The sequence below is a fragment of the Neoarius graeffei genome, chromosome 5 (assembly GCF_027579695.1).
Source record: "Neoarius graeffei isolate fNeoGra1 chromosome 5, fNeoGra1.pri, whole genome shotgun sequence".
In the NCBI taxonomy this organism is placed as follows: Eukaryota; Metazoa; Chordata; class Actinopteri; order Siluriformes; family Ariidae; genus Neoarius; species Neoarius graeffei.
The window spans coordinates 32,468,790-32,483,544 of record NC_083573.1 but is presented as its reverse complement, the minus strand read 5'-3'; the positions used below and the strand labels follow the sequence as shown (position 1 = coordinate 32,483,544).

Genomic DNA, 14,755 nt, shown 5'->3' with positions numbered 1-14,755 from the left:
AAGGGGTCTGGATACCTTTGCAAGACACTGCATGTCTATTCCATATTTGATTAATATAATGTACAGTGGTGCTTGAAAGTTTGTGAACCCTTTAGAATGTTCTATATTTCTGCATAAATATGACTGAAAACATAATCAGATTTTCACACAACTCCTAAAAGTAGATAAAGAGAACCCAGTTAAACAAATGAGACAAAAATATTATACTTAGTCATTTATTTATTGAGGAAAATGATCCAATATTACATATCTGTGAGTGGCAAAAGTATGTGAACCTTTGCTTTCAGTATCTGGTGTGACCCCCTTATACAGCAATAACTGCAACTAAACGCTTCCGGTAACTGTTGATCAGTCCTGCCACCGGCTTGGAGGAATTTTAGCCCGTTCCTCCGTACAGAACAGCTTCAACTCTGGGATGTTGGTGGGTTTCCTCACATGAACTGCTCGCTTCAGGTCCTTCCACAACATTTCGATTGGATTAAGGTCAGGACTTTGACTTGGCCATTCCAAAACATTAACTTTATTCTTCTTTAACCATTCTTTGGCAGAACGACTTGTGTGCTTAGGGTCGTTGTCTTGCTGCATGAGCCCACCTTCTTTTGAGATTCAGTTCATGGACAGATGTCCTGACATTTTCCTTTAGAATTCGCTGGTATAATTCAGAATTCATTGTTCCATCAATGATGGCAAGCCGTCCTGGCCCAGATACAGCAAAACAGGCCCAAACCATGATACTACCACCACCATGTTTCACAGATGGGATAACGTTCTTATGCTGGAATGCAGTGTTTTCCTTTCTCCAAACATAACGCTTCTCATTTAAAGCAAAAAGTTCTATTTTGGTCTCATCCGTCCACAAAACATTTTTCCAATAGCCTTCTGGCTTGTCCACATAATCTTTATCAAACTGCAGACGAGCAGCAATGTTCTTTTTGGAGAGCAGTGGCTTTCTCCTTGCAGCCCTGCCATGCACACCATTGTTGTTCAGTGTTCTCCTGATGGTGGACTCATGAACATTAGCCAATGTGAGAGAGGCCTTCAGTTGCTTTGAAGTTACCCTGGGGTCCTTTGTAACCTTGCCAACTATTACATGCCTTGCTCTTGGAGTGATCTTTGTTGTGGCCCTTTTCCACTACCCTTTTTCAGCTCACTTCAGCTCGCTTCAGCTCGACACGGCTTGCGTTTCGACTACCAAAAACCAGCATGACTCAGCTCGTTTCAGCCCTGCTTAGCCCCTAAAACTCGCACCGTTTTGGAGTGGGGCTGAAGCGAGCCAAGCCGTGCCGAGTGAGGTTGGGGGCGTGAGCAGACACTCCCCTGTGCACTGATTGGTGAGGAGGAGTGTCCTCACATGCCCACACACGCCCCGCGAGCGCGCTGGGATCTGTAAACACCGCAAACCCGGAAGGAGAATAATTACAAATTACGAGAATTTCTGAAGCCTTATGCGCCTCGCCTCATCTATACGCTCTTGCCAGTATCTGTCCGCGTTGTCGGTGACAACAAGCCACAGCACCAAGACCAGCAACACTAACGACTCCATGTCCTCCATGTTTATTGTTTACTATTCGGGTCGTGAGACTACCGCTTAAAAGACCACTAGGATACTGTACATGGCTCTTCCTGTCACCGTTGCAACCTCTGAGCGCTCATTCGTATGCCCTTCAAATAATGTGCGCAGTATAGGCTATTGATGTTTTATTATGAGCCATGTACAGTATCCTAATGTTTTTTGTTTCTGAGTTACATGTTCGTTTGAAGGACTTCGTTTTTGTAGCCTAGTACAGTGACATACAGAGCATCGTGGACGAGTTCGCGGAGCGCAAGGCTCGTCGTATGCCCTTCAAATAATGCGCGCAGTAGGCTATTGATGTTTTATTATGAGCCATGTACAGTATGTCGCCTAATGTTTTTTTGTTTCTGAGTTACATGTTCGTTTGAAGGACTTAATGTACAAAATAACATAGTTGCACCCCGTAGTGTTGAAATTGGTAAACACAGTGCATTCAGTGAGGTTTGCACCGCCCTCCTTTTATTTCTGACTCTTCCTGTCACCGTTGCAACCTCTGAGCGCTCATTCGTATGCCCTTCAAATAATGTGCGCAGTATAGGCTATTGATGTTTTATTATGAGCCATGTACAGTATCCTAATGTTTTTTGTTTCTGAGTTACATGTTCGTTTGAAGGACTTAGTTTTTGTAGCCTAAAATGATGTTATGATAAGCTTTAATAAAGGGCCCGGTCATTTGCCCCGCCCCCGGCCCGGCTCTGACTTGTTCCGCCACTGTCACTGATGTCACTGTTTGCGCTGCTTAACGACATCACGTGACGTCCACCCACTTTCGCTAACTCCACCCAATGTGTCCACCCACTTCCAGCCAGCACGGTTCAGCGCGGTTGTAGTCGAAATGCAACTCCAACAGCCCCGCTCAGCCCGACTCAGCCCAACTCAGCAAGGCACGGCACAGCCGCGTTTGTAGTGGAAAAGCGGCATTGGTCGACCACTCCTGGGGAGGGTAACAATGGTCTTGAATTTCCTCCATTTGTACACAATCTGTCTGACTGTGGATTGGTGGAGTCCAAACTCTTTAGAGATGGTTTTGTAACCTTTTCCACCCTGATGAGCATCAACAACGCTTTATCTGAGGTCCTCAGAAATCTCCTTTGTTCGTGCCATGATACTTTTCCACAAACATGTGTTGTGAAGATCAGACTTTGATAGATCCCTGTTCTTTAAATAAAACAGGGTGCCCACTCACACCTGATTGTCATCCCATTGATTGAAAACACTTGACTCTAATTTCACCTTCAAATTAACTGCTAATCCTAGAGGTTCACATACTTTTGCCACTCACAGCTATGTAATACTAGATCATTTTCCTCAATAAATAAATGACCAAGTATAATATTTTTGTCTCATTTGTTTAACTGGGTTCTCTTTATCTACTTTTAGGACTTGGGTGAAACTCTGATGATGTTTTCGGTCATATTTATGCAGAAATATAGAAAATTCTAAAGGGTTCACAAACTTTCAAGCACCACTTTTGGCACTGACAATGTTAAACTGGCTTTCAAAGTTTGCTGTGAAAATGTGTCTGACCTTAAATTCTCCCAGGGGAAGCATGCCCCTGAACATTCCCCCCAGAGTTGTGGCAGGTTTTCTCTACCCACGCATTTTCTCAAATTGTTAAAATCCCTTACCCATGTCTCTGTGGTAATTGCTTGGAGAAAGCTTATTGATAAACTGTATGGTTCCTGTTACTAATGGAAGATTTCTTCTCCCTGTCTCTCGGTGTCTCAGCATACAGGCTGCCTAATGTCTTTGTGGCAGTGATTTCTCTGGTAGCTTTGCTGGTGGTGCTGCTACTGGTGTGTTTAGTGTCATGTTTGGTGAAGGTGCACAAAAGGGCAGCAAAAGCCAAAGCCATTGAGAAGATTGCAAAAAATGCTGGCAAAGAGGAAGGAGATGCCTTTCGACAGGTAACAAAGTTACTGAAACACACCAAACATGAAATGTATCAAACATTAAACATTCATAAACAGCGATTAACTGAAATCCCTTTCCAACTCCCAGGCTCGTATTAGACTTTTAGCCTTACTGACAACAACATCAATAACTCAATTATGTCCGACAGTGACATCTCGTTAGTAAAGAGACAGATTAGTGCTGGAAGCTCAGTATTAGACAGTAATGGGCTGTGCATTTTAACTCTAGGCCTTCAGTGTCGTTAACATCACTCAGAAAACTATTTTCAACTCACTAGATCATATCGTTGTATTGCATACCATTTAGCCACCAAAAGTAACTGAAGTCAGTCATTTTATGTCATATGTACAGTATACAAGAGACAATTGTACATTGAAAATTGAAATGCTTGTGGTGAGGCTGTGTAACTCATCAAGGCACTGTTGGCACTAATTTCAATAAATACAAATAAAACAAATAGAGAAGGGCGGCACGGTGGTGTAGTGGTTAGCGCTGTCGCCTCACAGCAAGAAGGTCCGGGTTCGAGCCCCGTGGTTGGCGAGGGTCTTTCTGTGTGGAGTTTGCATGTTCTCCCCGTGTCCGCGTGGGTTTCCTCCGGGTGCTCCGGTTTCCCCCACAGTCCAAAGACATGCAGGTTAGGTTAACTGGTGACTTTAAATTGACCGTAGGTGTGAATGTGAGTGTGAATGGTTGTCTGTGTCTATTGGCCCTTTTCCACTACCCTTTTTCAGCTCACTTCAGCCCGACACGGCTCGCGTTTCGACTACCAAAAACCAGCACGACTCAGCTCGCTTCAGCCCTGCTTAGCCCCTAAAACTCGCACGGTTTTGGAGTGGGGCTGAAGCGAGCCAAGCCGTGCCGAGTGAGGTTGGGGGCGTGAGCAGACACTTCCCTGTGCACTGATTGGTGAGGAGGAGTGTCCTCACATGCCCACACACGCCCCGCGAGAGCGCTGGGATCTGTAAACACCGCAAACCCGGAAGGAGAATAATTACGAATTACGAGAATTTCTGAAGCCTTATGCGCCTCGCCTCATCTATACGCTCTTGCCAGTATCTGTTGGCGTTGTCGGTGACAACAAGCCACAGCACCAAGACCAGCAACACTAACGACTCCATGTCCTCCATGTTTATTGTTTACTATTCGGGTCGTGAGACTACCGCTTAAAAGACCACTAGGATACTGTACATGGCTCTTCCTGTCACCGTTGCAACCTCTGAGCGCTCATTCGTATGCCCTTCAAATAATGTGCGCAGTATAGGCTATTAATGTTTTATTATGAGCCATGTACAGTATCCTAATGTTTTTTGTTTCTGAGTTACATGTTCGTTTGAAGGACTTCGTTTTTGTAGCCTAAAATGATGTTATGATAAGCTTTAATAAAGGGCCCGGTCATTTGCCCCGCCCCCGGCCCGGCTCTGACTTGTTCCGCCACTGTCACTGATGTCACTGTTTGCGCTGCTTAACGACATCACGTGACGTCCACCCACTTTCGCTAACTCCACCCAATGTGTCCACCCACTTCCAGCCAGCACGGTTCAGCGCGGTTGTAGTCGAAATGCAACTCCAACAGCCCCACTCAGCCCGACTCAGCACGGCACAGCTCAGCCGCGTTTGTAGTGGAAAAGCAGCATATTTGTCTCTCATCTCATCTCATTATCTGTAGCCGCTTTATCCTGTTCTACAGGGTCACAGGCAAGCTGGAGCCTATCCCAGCTGACTACGGGTGAAAGGCGGGGTACACCCTGGACAAGTCGCCAGGTCATCACAGGGCTGACACATAAACAGTGGATATGAAAATATTTTCCCCTGTAGCAATATGTAGGAATGTGAGCAGAAGCGTGACTTACCAATATTGACCCACCAATGGTTTAATGCTTTTTCCTGCCCAGTATGAGTCATCATTGCCAGTTCCTAACAACTACCTAGTTCTACCCTATCACATGACATCTATTAACTGGGGAGGGGGAGGGTTAGATCTTGTGCTTCCTCCTAGAAACATGAAATCAGCATCCACATCTTTTCAAACCGCTGCTCATGCTCGGGCACAGGCCAGCTGAACACTTAAAGGTAGACTGCCTTTCAGATTTTTCAAGTGTAGGTCATACAAAGAATTTTCCCCGACACCCAATTATTTTTGTTTAGTGGACTGAAAGCCTCTGAATTTGAATCACAGACTTCCAATTTTATTACTTTTTAAAAAATAGAACAATTAATGAATTTAGAGCCACATGGCTCGAAATTCTCCGCCGTTTTTTCCTGCTTCACTATGACGCAATACAAGATACTACATCATGCATCACGTGGTGGGCTTTCCCTGTTTGCGTAAGGCATTGTGGGATACAAATTTGAAACAGGAGAGAAAAATGGAGGACATGAGTGTGCAAATGAAATGTGAAAGACCGACTACAGTAACGGAAAGTGAGAAGAAAAGATGTTATGTTGCGAAGGAAAGGAAACGCAGGACCAAACTAATACTGTAAATATCGGCGGTCAGCGAGCACCTCGGTGTGATCAGCTGTTCGTTTAGTGACAGAATGATGTAACTGTCAGTGCACGGTCAAGGTAAACCTGTAGATGGCAGTAATGCAACACTGGATGCCAGCTGCCGTAAAACCCAAAAGAAGAAGAAGAAGACGAAGGTAAGCATGCGCACACCGGACTTCCTCTGTCTGCTTGACTGCGCGAAGCAAGCGATTTCATGCACATTATTTTCTCGGGAATCCCTTCAAATTAAATAACTTCCCAGCCACAGAATGGCCTGGGTTTTTTTGGTTTGTTTTTTTGTTTGCAGATATTACAGAAATAAACATATATCACAATGACGAAATTTCAGAGGGAACTAAATTTCACCAATTTTGTGAAATCGAAAGGCCGTCTACTTTTAAAGGAAAGTGTTAACTACCCTCTTCCACATACATTAGCAATATGTTCTCTTGGACTCCTGGCTTCTCTGGATTCAACTGGTGTTTAATGGCAAATCCAGAAACAAATCAAACTGGCCTTCCTCTGCCAACACTTCAATATAATGATCAATATCATTTTGGCTTTAATGGACACACGCTATGGTTAATAGCTAACATCACTGACCTACTTTCTAAATCTCAAGGGTCATGTAAGTGTATTGATTAGCATCTTTTATTAAGAGGGATTACTCAGTCAGGGCGGGATGGTGGTGTAGGGGTTAGCACTGTTGTCTCACAGCAAGAAGGTTCTGGGTTTGAGCCCAGCGGCCGACGGGGGCCTTTCTGTGTGGAGTTTGCATGTTCTTCCCGTGTCTGCGTGGGTTTCCTTCGGGTGCTCCAGTTTCTCCCACAGTCCAGAAACATGCAGGTTAGGTTAATTGGTGGCTCTAAATTGACCGTGAATGTGAGTGTGAATGGTTGTTTGTCTCTATGTGTCAGTCCTGTGATAATTTGGCGACTTGTCCAGGGTGTACCCCACCTCTCACCCATAGTCAGCTGGGATAGGCTCCAGCTTGCCTGCGAACCTGCACAGGATAAGCAGTTATGGATGGATGGATTACTCAGTCATGAATAAAATCTAAGACTGCATTTAGCTAAGAGAAAATCATCCCTATTTGCCAGATTTGCACACATCACTGACCGTTAAATTGTATTTATACCGACACAAATGCTGTAGCTGTGATGAATGCAGCCCCATGTCTGTTTTCAGGTAGTGAAGGAGGCTTGCGCCCGTCACAATGATGAGGCTCCAGCTCTCTCACAAAAAGAAGATATTACAGAGAAATCACAGAGCACTGAAGTCAGCATTAAGGTTTGTATAATAAAGACTAAGCTTGGAAATATTTCAGAATATTTACAGTATTTTAATGTGCATGGTATTTTCCATTATATATACAGTATATTGTCCATTGTGTATAATGTTTAGGGTCTAGAAGTTTCTGCGAAGGACACAAGTATCCTTGAAAAGAATCTGGAGACCAGTGACTCAGGAGTAGGCTTCACCACTGCTGGCCTTCCACTGGACAGTGATACTGAGGGGCCAACAGCACCCATTGCAGAAAGTGATTTGTTGAGCTCCTCTGTTGCTTCTGATGCCAAACCTACCGCCACACAAGAGTCTAAACTCACTGCGTCTTCACCTCCCAAACCAGCAACTACCCCTGAGGTGAAGCTAGCATCTGAGACACCAGTTTCTGCAGCTCTCAAACCAGCACCATCTCCTGAACCCAAACTCTCTCTAGCACCAACACAAGAAACAAAAATGACCATCTCACCCACTCCTGAGTCGAAACCGAGCTTGAGTCCGTCTCCAGACCCTAAGCCTGCAGTGACACCTGAGGTGAAACCAGCAGTTAGCCCTACTCCTAAAACCACACCAGCCCAAGAGGTCAAACCACCTTCCACTTCTGAAGTCAAACCACCCCCAAGCCCTGAAGCTCCAAAAGCAGTAACACCAATGTCTGACTCAAAACTAGCCACCACTCCGACTAAACCGGCAGTCTCTCCAGCTTCTGATCTCACACCAACCAAACCTGATGCCACACCATCTGCTGTGAGTCCATCAGCAACAGCTACTATTGTGACTCCTGATACTAAGCCTGCCCTCTCCCCAACTCCAGAGCCCAAACCAGCTCTCTCACCAACTCCTGATGCAAAACCAACCACCAATGGTACTCTTGAGTCCACCCCAGATATAGGATCTTCTGAGTTGAGTGTAATCCCTGCAAAAACTCCAGAGACTGAGAAAAGCTCCATAAAAGTTCCTGAGATCATCTCGACTGGGGGTCCAGCTCCAGAGGCCAAGCAAGATTCGGCCTCCCACAGCGATGGCGCTCCTGCCTCAGGAGTGGAGGAAACTTCCACCACCTGAGGTCCAAACCACTGCCTGATTACTGCTCTCTCCACATGTCTTTTAACACCGCTGACAATCGAGATCTAACAACAAGCAAAAACTCAACAACTTATTACGAAGGAGGGCAACTTTAGTCTACTAAATCTCACTCTTAATGCATAATTAACACACACTGTAGATTTATCTGATTAATTCCTATTTAATCACTTTGTAACACAACTCCATAAACACAGAGACATACCACTACAGGTATTCCACTGACTGGTTAACTAACGCAGGCTGAGAAAGGCTGCCTCTTACATGCAAACAAGATGTACAGATGCAACATCCTTATATCTAAATACGATTCCACTGCATGCAAAAGAATCAAGAGAATGAAATAACTTCAGTTAATCTTCGGTGTATTTGGAGATCGTGGTAGTGAACTGGGTGACAGTGACCATACACCCAACAGAACACTCTTCTTCTTGTTCATATCCCAGAGACATTGGCACCATACGTTTCTTTTCAAGCATTAAAAAACAACATCCACAGCAATAGAAATATCAACATCAGTAGAAATCCGAAAATATCATTGAAGGTTAAAAAGCATAAACATCTAAAAATGTTTACTGAGCTTAAAAAAATAAAAAGTTTACGCCGACTTGGGATCTGATGCGGAGGTTGACAGTTACCAGAACCCACAACAATACCTGGACCTTTCTGATGGAACTAATTTTGGAGTAATTCCACTGAAACTGAAAAAAATTTCCAGGCCACATTACAAATGCAAGAAATCATTTTACTGGATCTTCTCTCCCAATGTCAACACACAGGCAAAGCTTTCCAACACAGGACTGACTTAAAACGGTAATCGAACAAAAAAAAAGTACTCTAATGTCATAACATTCCCTTTTCTAGTGTTAGATACTTTCAGTAATATAGGTAAAAAAAAAATTAGATTTCGATCTTACTGGCATGAGTCTGTTACAGTATTTGTTTATGGCTGCCTATTGTTAATTGTGTAATGTTTTATGAAGAACTGCAGAATGCTTTTGAATGGTCCCAAATACTTGTAGATTGAGATGTAGGGTTTAGTTACTGATCACAGGGTTTTGTTACTGATCTTGATTGTGGACTTAGTGGAATACAGGGAGTTGATCATAAATCGGTGCTTTTACTCCAGGAATCTTAGGGACAGTTGATTTGATTGATTGATTGATTGATTGATTGATTGATTGATTGATTGATTGATTGATTGATTGATTGATTGATTGATTGATTGATTGTCAAAAAGTTTTACCATCAACTGTCAGTTTACAGAGATTTTGGGTGCCTCTTGTGGGATCCGAACACCACTGCCCTTTTGCTTTTGCACCAATAGTGTAGGAAAGGAAGCAGTTCTCTGTGACTTGTTTGTTCTTTGATTCGGAAAAGGGTGTGGATTGTAGCTCGTTGAACTGGTGTAACTATAGAAGGTCAGATTTTAGTACCGGGTAGATTTTGCTAATACGCACGATTTCACCAATGCTTCTACCTCGTATTGTAAAACATCTTCGAGACACTAAAAAGGCTAACTTTACTGTAGTGCACTGATGGACAAAGGTCGAGACTGAGTTTCTGATTAAAGCACAAAATTTGATCTTAATCTGAGGCTTTACTGCAGTTTTGAAACCACTAATCTTAGGCATTGCTAACACCCTCGCATCCCTCACCATTATCTGACAATGGCCTTGTTCTTTCTAAGCCTTTTACACTTGTATCAGTATTACGAATCGACATTTTTAAAGCCATACGGTCTTCTAGTGTAATCTGACATGACGCATAATGAAAGGGTGTTTGTAAATTACTTACTCTAGATAATTAGACACCTTGAGGTTATAAGGTTCTATCTGACTTTTGTTTTTTTTTTTCGCTTTATATCATTGAGCAAAACAAGGTTTACACCAAAACATTACCTCGATATCCAAAAATTACAGAATTATCAGATAGACTTGTATGTTTCTAAGGTCTCAAATGGCTCTGTAATACGATTTCTGATACATAATTAGCATCTGTAGTTGCCAAGGGACTGTTAGCTACCAATATTACCAATATTAGCTCATAAATCTTGCAGTCACTCTGACTTCCACGGTCTCTAGCTAACCTAAGTGCTCTAGGCCATGAGACGTTTTCCTCCCCAAACAGCTGGTCTGTCATTTCAAGATCTATTTAAGCAATACTAAGTGCAAAGACTATGCACATTCACGCACATCAGTCATTAAGGCAGGAGCTCCTAAAACGGGGTCTGCAAGGCAATGACAAAGGATATGCACCAGTTTTTTTTTTTTTTGTGTGTGTGTGTGTGATGGCTTCACAAAAATATACACTTATTAATAAGAATTGGTGAATTGCACATCTAGTATAGAAGCATGCTATTTTAATGTCCGTAGTCCCTTTGTAATGATTTATTTCGATCGTGAACATCGAATCAGGTCCAGAATGCATCACTCAAGTGTAGTGGCCGTGCATTTCGTTGCATTCTGTCTCAATCAAAAATGCTCGAGAATGAAAAATGAGGTGAAGGAATAAACAATACGTACATGAAGAAGATTGGTTATGTGGCATGAATTCACTTGGGAACTCGGTGAGATTATTATATTATTATATTATTAAAGCTATAACCCCTGGAAAAAGAAAAGAAAAGAAAAAGTTCCCCTAGTGAGTATATTCTGTAAACTCAAGTTCTGATTTTCTACAGCATGGTAGTACTAGGACGTTGGAGTGCATCAGGGTCGACACAGTGACAGGAAAAGGGTGAGGCGTACATACTGCTGTGCCTCTACACCAGATGAAGGTTAAGTGCCTTGCTCAGGGGCACAATCGCATTTAACAAAGCAGAATGGGGGCAAGTGACCCATTCGTATAGACACCAGCTCTTTAAACATAGGAAAAATTTGTATGATTTTGCTGTAATCCGTTCACTAACCTGTAAACTCTTCACCCTGTCACGTGATTAACCGTAACGCAAAGACACCTGTACACAGCCGATGACTGAAATGCTACTTTTATATATAATAATTATATAACCTCTAGACGAGTCGTAGTCATAGTAACTAAGTGTGTTTGCTAAAAGATAGCTAAGGTAGAGCATGAATTCAGTGAAATCCTTTTCTGAACACTGCTAAGTAATAACATGCATCCGTTTTGTAAAAAAGAAGAAAAAAAAAACAACGAAAAGAAAGAAAACAGTGCTGTTTCGTTTAATATTTAGTGTACGCCCACTAAGGTGGTGCAGTGATTTTTCTCCACACATGTTTGTAGTGTGTGCGCAGTATGTGTGTGTATTCCGTGTTTGGTACTTATATGTATTTACTATTGGCACCATAGAGTATTCATTAGATGGGAGTGTGTGTGTATGGGTTCTGTGTTTACAGTAAAACTACACTGGATAAATAGTGGATGGGGAACGGTACTGATCGCTGGTATTGCTGCCTGGAGCTATTTCTGCTCTCTTTCTCTCTCTCTCACACACACACACAGACCTCAAGACCTTACATAAGACCTCTGTTTCAATTTTTTGGGTTACTTGTTTGGCTATGACATCAGAACTGACAGGATGTGACGTGATGTATAATAATTGCAGGGTTTGAGTGGTTTTATGAGCGGTGTCACAGCGCAGATCAAGATGTTTGACCCGCTTTGTGTGTGATTATAGATTTTAAAGGCGATAACATCTGTCCTGGAGGTATGCTTCCCTCTTCAGAGAGAACAGGAGGTCATTTAGGGTCAGCAGGTAATTTACCGACATGTGTATTTCTTTTAAAATAAAATAGTTCAAACTAAAAAAAAATAAAAAAAATTGTTGATTAATTTTAGAGACTGGAAATAAAAGTAAAATTGCCCAATACTGTATATCGACTCATGAAGAGGGGGGGGGGGGGGGGGGGGGGGGGAGAGATTGAGACATCTGTACTGGATTGTTTTTAGGAAATACGTAAAGCAATACTTTCTAAGTCATGGTGGATTTAGTGTGGTGGTTGGTCAGTGTATGTTGCTTTCATTTGTTTTGCTTTTTGAAATGAAAAGGGTCAAAACAAGGAAACAGACACATGTTGACTGCTTCAATTTGTTAATCGTGCAAAGTTTAGACATCTAAGCGATTCTCTCTCTCTCATTATCTCTAGCCGCTTTATCCTGTTCTACAGGGTCGCAGGCAAGCTGGAGCCTATCCCAGCTGACTACGGGCGAGAGGCGGGGTACACCCTGGACAAGTCGCCAGGTCATCACAGGGCTGACACATAGACACAGACAACCATTCACACTCACGGTCAATTTAGAGTCACCAGTTAACCTAACCTGCATGTCTTTGGACTGTGGGGGAAACCGGAGCACCCGGAGGAAACCCACACAGACAACATGCAAACTCTGCACAGAAAGGCCCTCGCCGGCCACGGGGCTCGAACCTGGACCTTCTTGCTGCGAGGCGACAGCGCTAACCACTACACCACCGTGCCGCCCTATCTAAGCTATTCATGAACCCAAATTTTAAAAAGAAAAAAAAAAACCCGGCAGTACATTTCAGTGTGAACAAGGTGAAGTAGAAGTAGGCTCGTCAACAGACTATTCTCTCGACCCTTATCTTGTTTTCATAAAAGATTCAGGCTCAACATAGAGTACTGTCCAGAAATGCTTCAAAAATAATGAAATGAAACCTTTCTACATAAAAAAGTACTACAAAGAGCAATAAACAGTAGGGGAGAGCAGGGAGACTTGGGACAAGTTGTAGATTGCGTGAAATTCTTTGCAGGTAGCGTCACATTCATATTGCATCAGAGAGGATTTATTATACCCTCTTACCACAACATTAGTTTCTCAGCTTCTCACATATACCTGTACTGGTCTTCAGGCTTGACTTTTTGTCTCATTATTTTTTTTTTGCAGGGAGACTTGGGACATAGTGGGGAGACATGGAACAAAAATGAAATACCTAGGACTACGGGTTTAATTTTTATTTATCATCAAAACTTGTAACATATGAACTGTATGAACACACAATGCTGCTACAGCGATAGAAAAATCCCAGTTTACCCAAAACCTGAGTAGACAAAACAGTTCCATTCTCAAGAAGGAATGAAATATTACCCTGTCCACACTAGGGATTTTGTACCGATACGAAACTACTTTCGTACCGCAACACCTGTCCACACTAGGGATTTTGTACCGATACGAAACTACTTTCGTACCGCAACACCTGTCCACACTAGCAACTATACCGGTACTGTAGCGGTATAACTGTATCGGTACGAAACCCACAAATGTATGGGTTTCGTACCGGTACAGTATCGGTACTGTAGCGCTTCGCTGTAGTGTGGACAGATGCAGCGGCTCTGTATCGATACAAATATAATGCGCAAGCGCAATGAACCATTCCTACGTCTTCCGGGTTATTCATACAATACAATACGCCCGTGCTTTCCAGCTGTAAATAAAACATCAAAATGGCTCAAAACGACCGTGGAGCTACATGGAGCAAAGAAAGGGGGGAAAAAGGAGGAAGTGGGGGAAAAGGGAGAGAAAGGGAGGGGAAGAGAAGGAAAGAGGGAGAAAGGGAGGTGAAGAGAAGGGAAGAGGGAGAAAGGGAGGGGAAGAGAAGGAAAGAGGGAGAAAGGGAGGTGAAGAGAAGGGAAGAGGGAGAAAGGGAGGGGAAGAGAAGGAAAGAGGGAGAAAGGGAGGTGAAGAGAAGGGAAGAGGGAGAAAGGGAGGGGAAGAGAAGGAAAGAGGAAGAAAGGGAGGTGAAGAGAAGGGAAGAGGGAGAAAGGGAGGGGAAGAGAAGGAAAGAGGGAGAAAGGGAGGTGAAGAGAAGGGAAGAGGGAGAAAGTGAGGGGGGAGAAAGGGAGATTCGTTTTCTTTGTTTCTTTCTCAACTGCCTCACGCATTTTATACGGTTCGACTGAATAAATGACCACCAGAAATACAGACTGTACATTGACAACAAAAAGCACACACACGTTGTTTCATCCGCCATATTCTCGGAAGGAAGTTATTCGGTAACCACGGAAACATTTCGCGCACGCGCATTTCAACTTCCGTGAAAGAAAACCGCAAACATTTCTCGCTAGTGTGGACAGATGCACTAAACTGTACCGGTATACTTTGTATCGATACAGTTATACCACTTTCGTACCGGTATAAGTGTGAACACAGCATAAGTTTAATACTCATGCAGGTACACGCCCACATTTTTTAACAAAAAAAAAACCCAAAACACTTTTATCTTTGTAAACCAAAAGAAAAAACTTGTAACACAATGAACTGTCCCAACTCTCCCCATCTGGCCATTTTGGGGGGGAAAAAAAGAATCCTTCAATATTTTTCACAGAATTTAAGTTTAATAAATAGTACTATCTCCAGGCTACATACTTTACAGTGGCGAACCGTCACTATTAGAGTTGGGACTTGAGCTCAGCCAAAACTTAGCCAGATACCAAA

General features: G+C 43.1%; 1 protein-coding gene across 1 annotated transcript in view; it reads left to right on the top strand.

Annotated features, from left to right (window-relative positions):
* Nucleotides 1-8,840, top strand: part of si:dkeyp-77h1.4 (uncharacterized) — a 51,014-nt gene extending 42,174 nt beyond the window's left edge. The window contains exons 7-9 of the mRNA XM_060920485.1: nt 3,302-3,480; nt 7,163-7,264; nt 7,379-8,840. Coding sequence (XP_060776468.1) covers nt 3,302-3,480; nt 7,163-7,264; nt 7,379-8,323 — 1,226 coding nt within the window. The 3' untranslated portion in view covers nt 8,324-8,840. The remainder of the gene's footprint in view (nt 1-3,301; nt 3,481-7,162; nt 7,265-7,378) is intronic.
* Nucleotides 8,841-14,755: the final 5,915 nt, after the last annotated feature.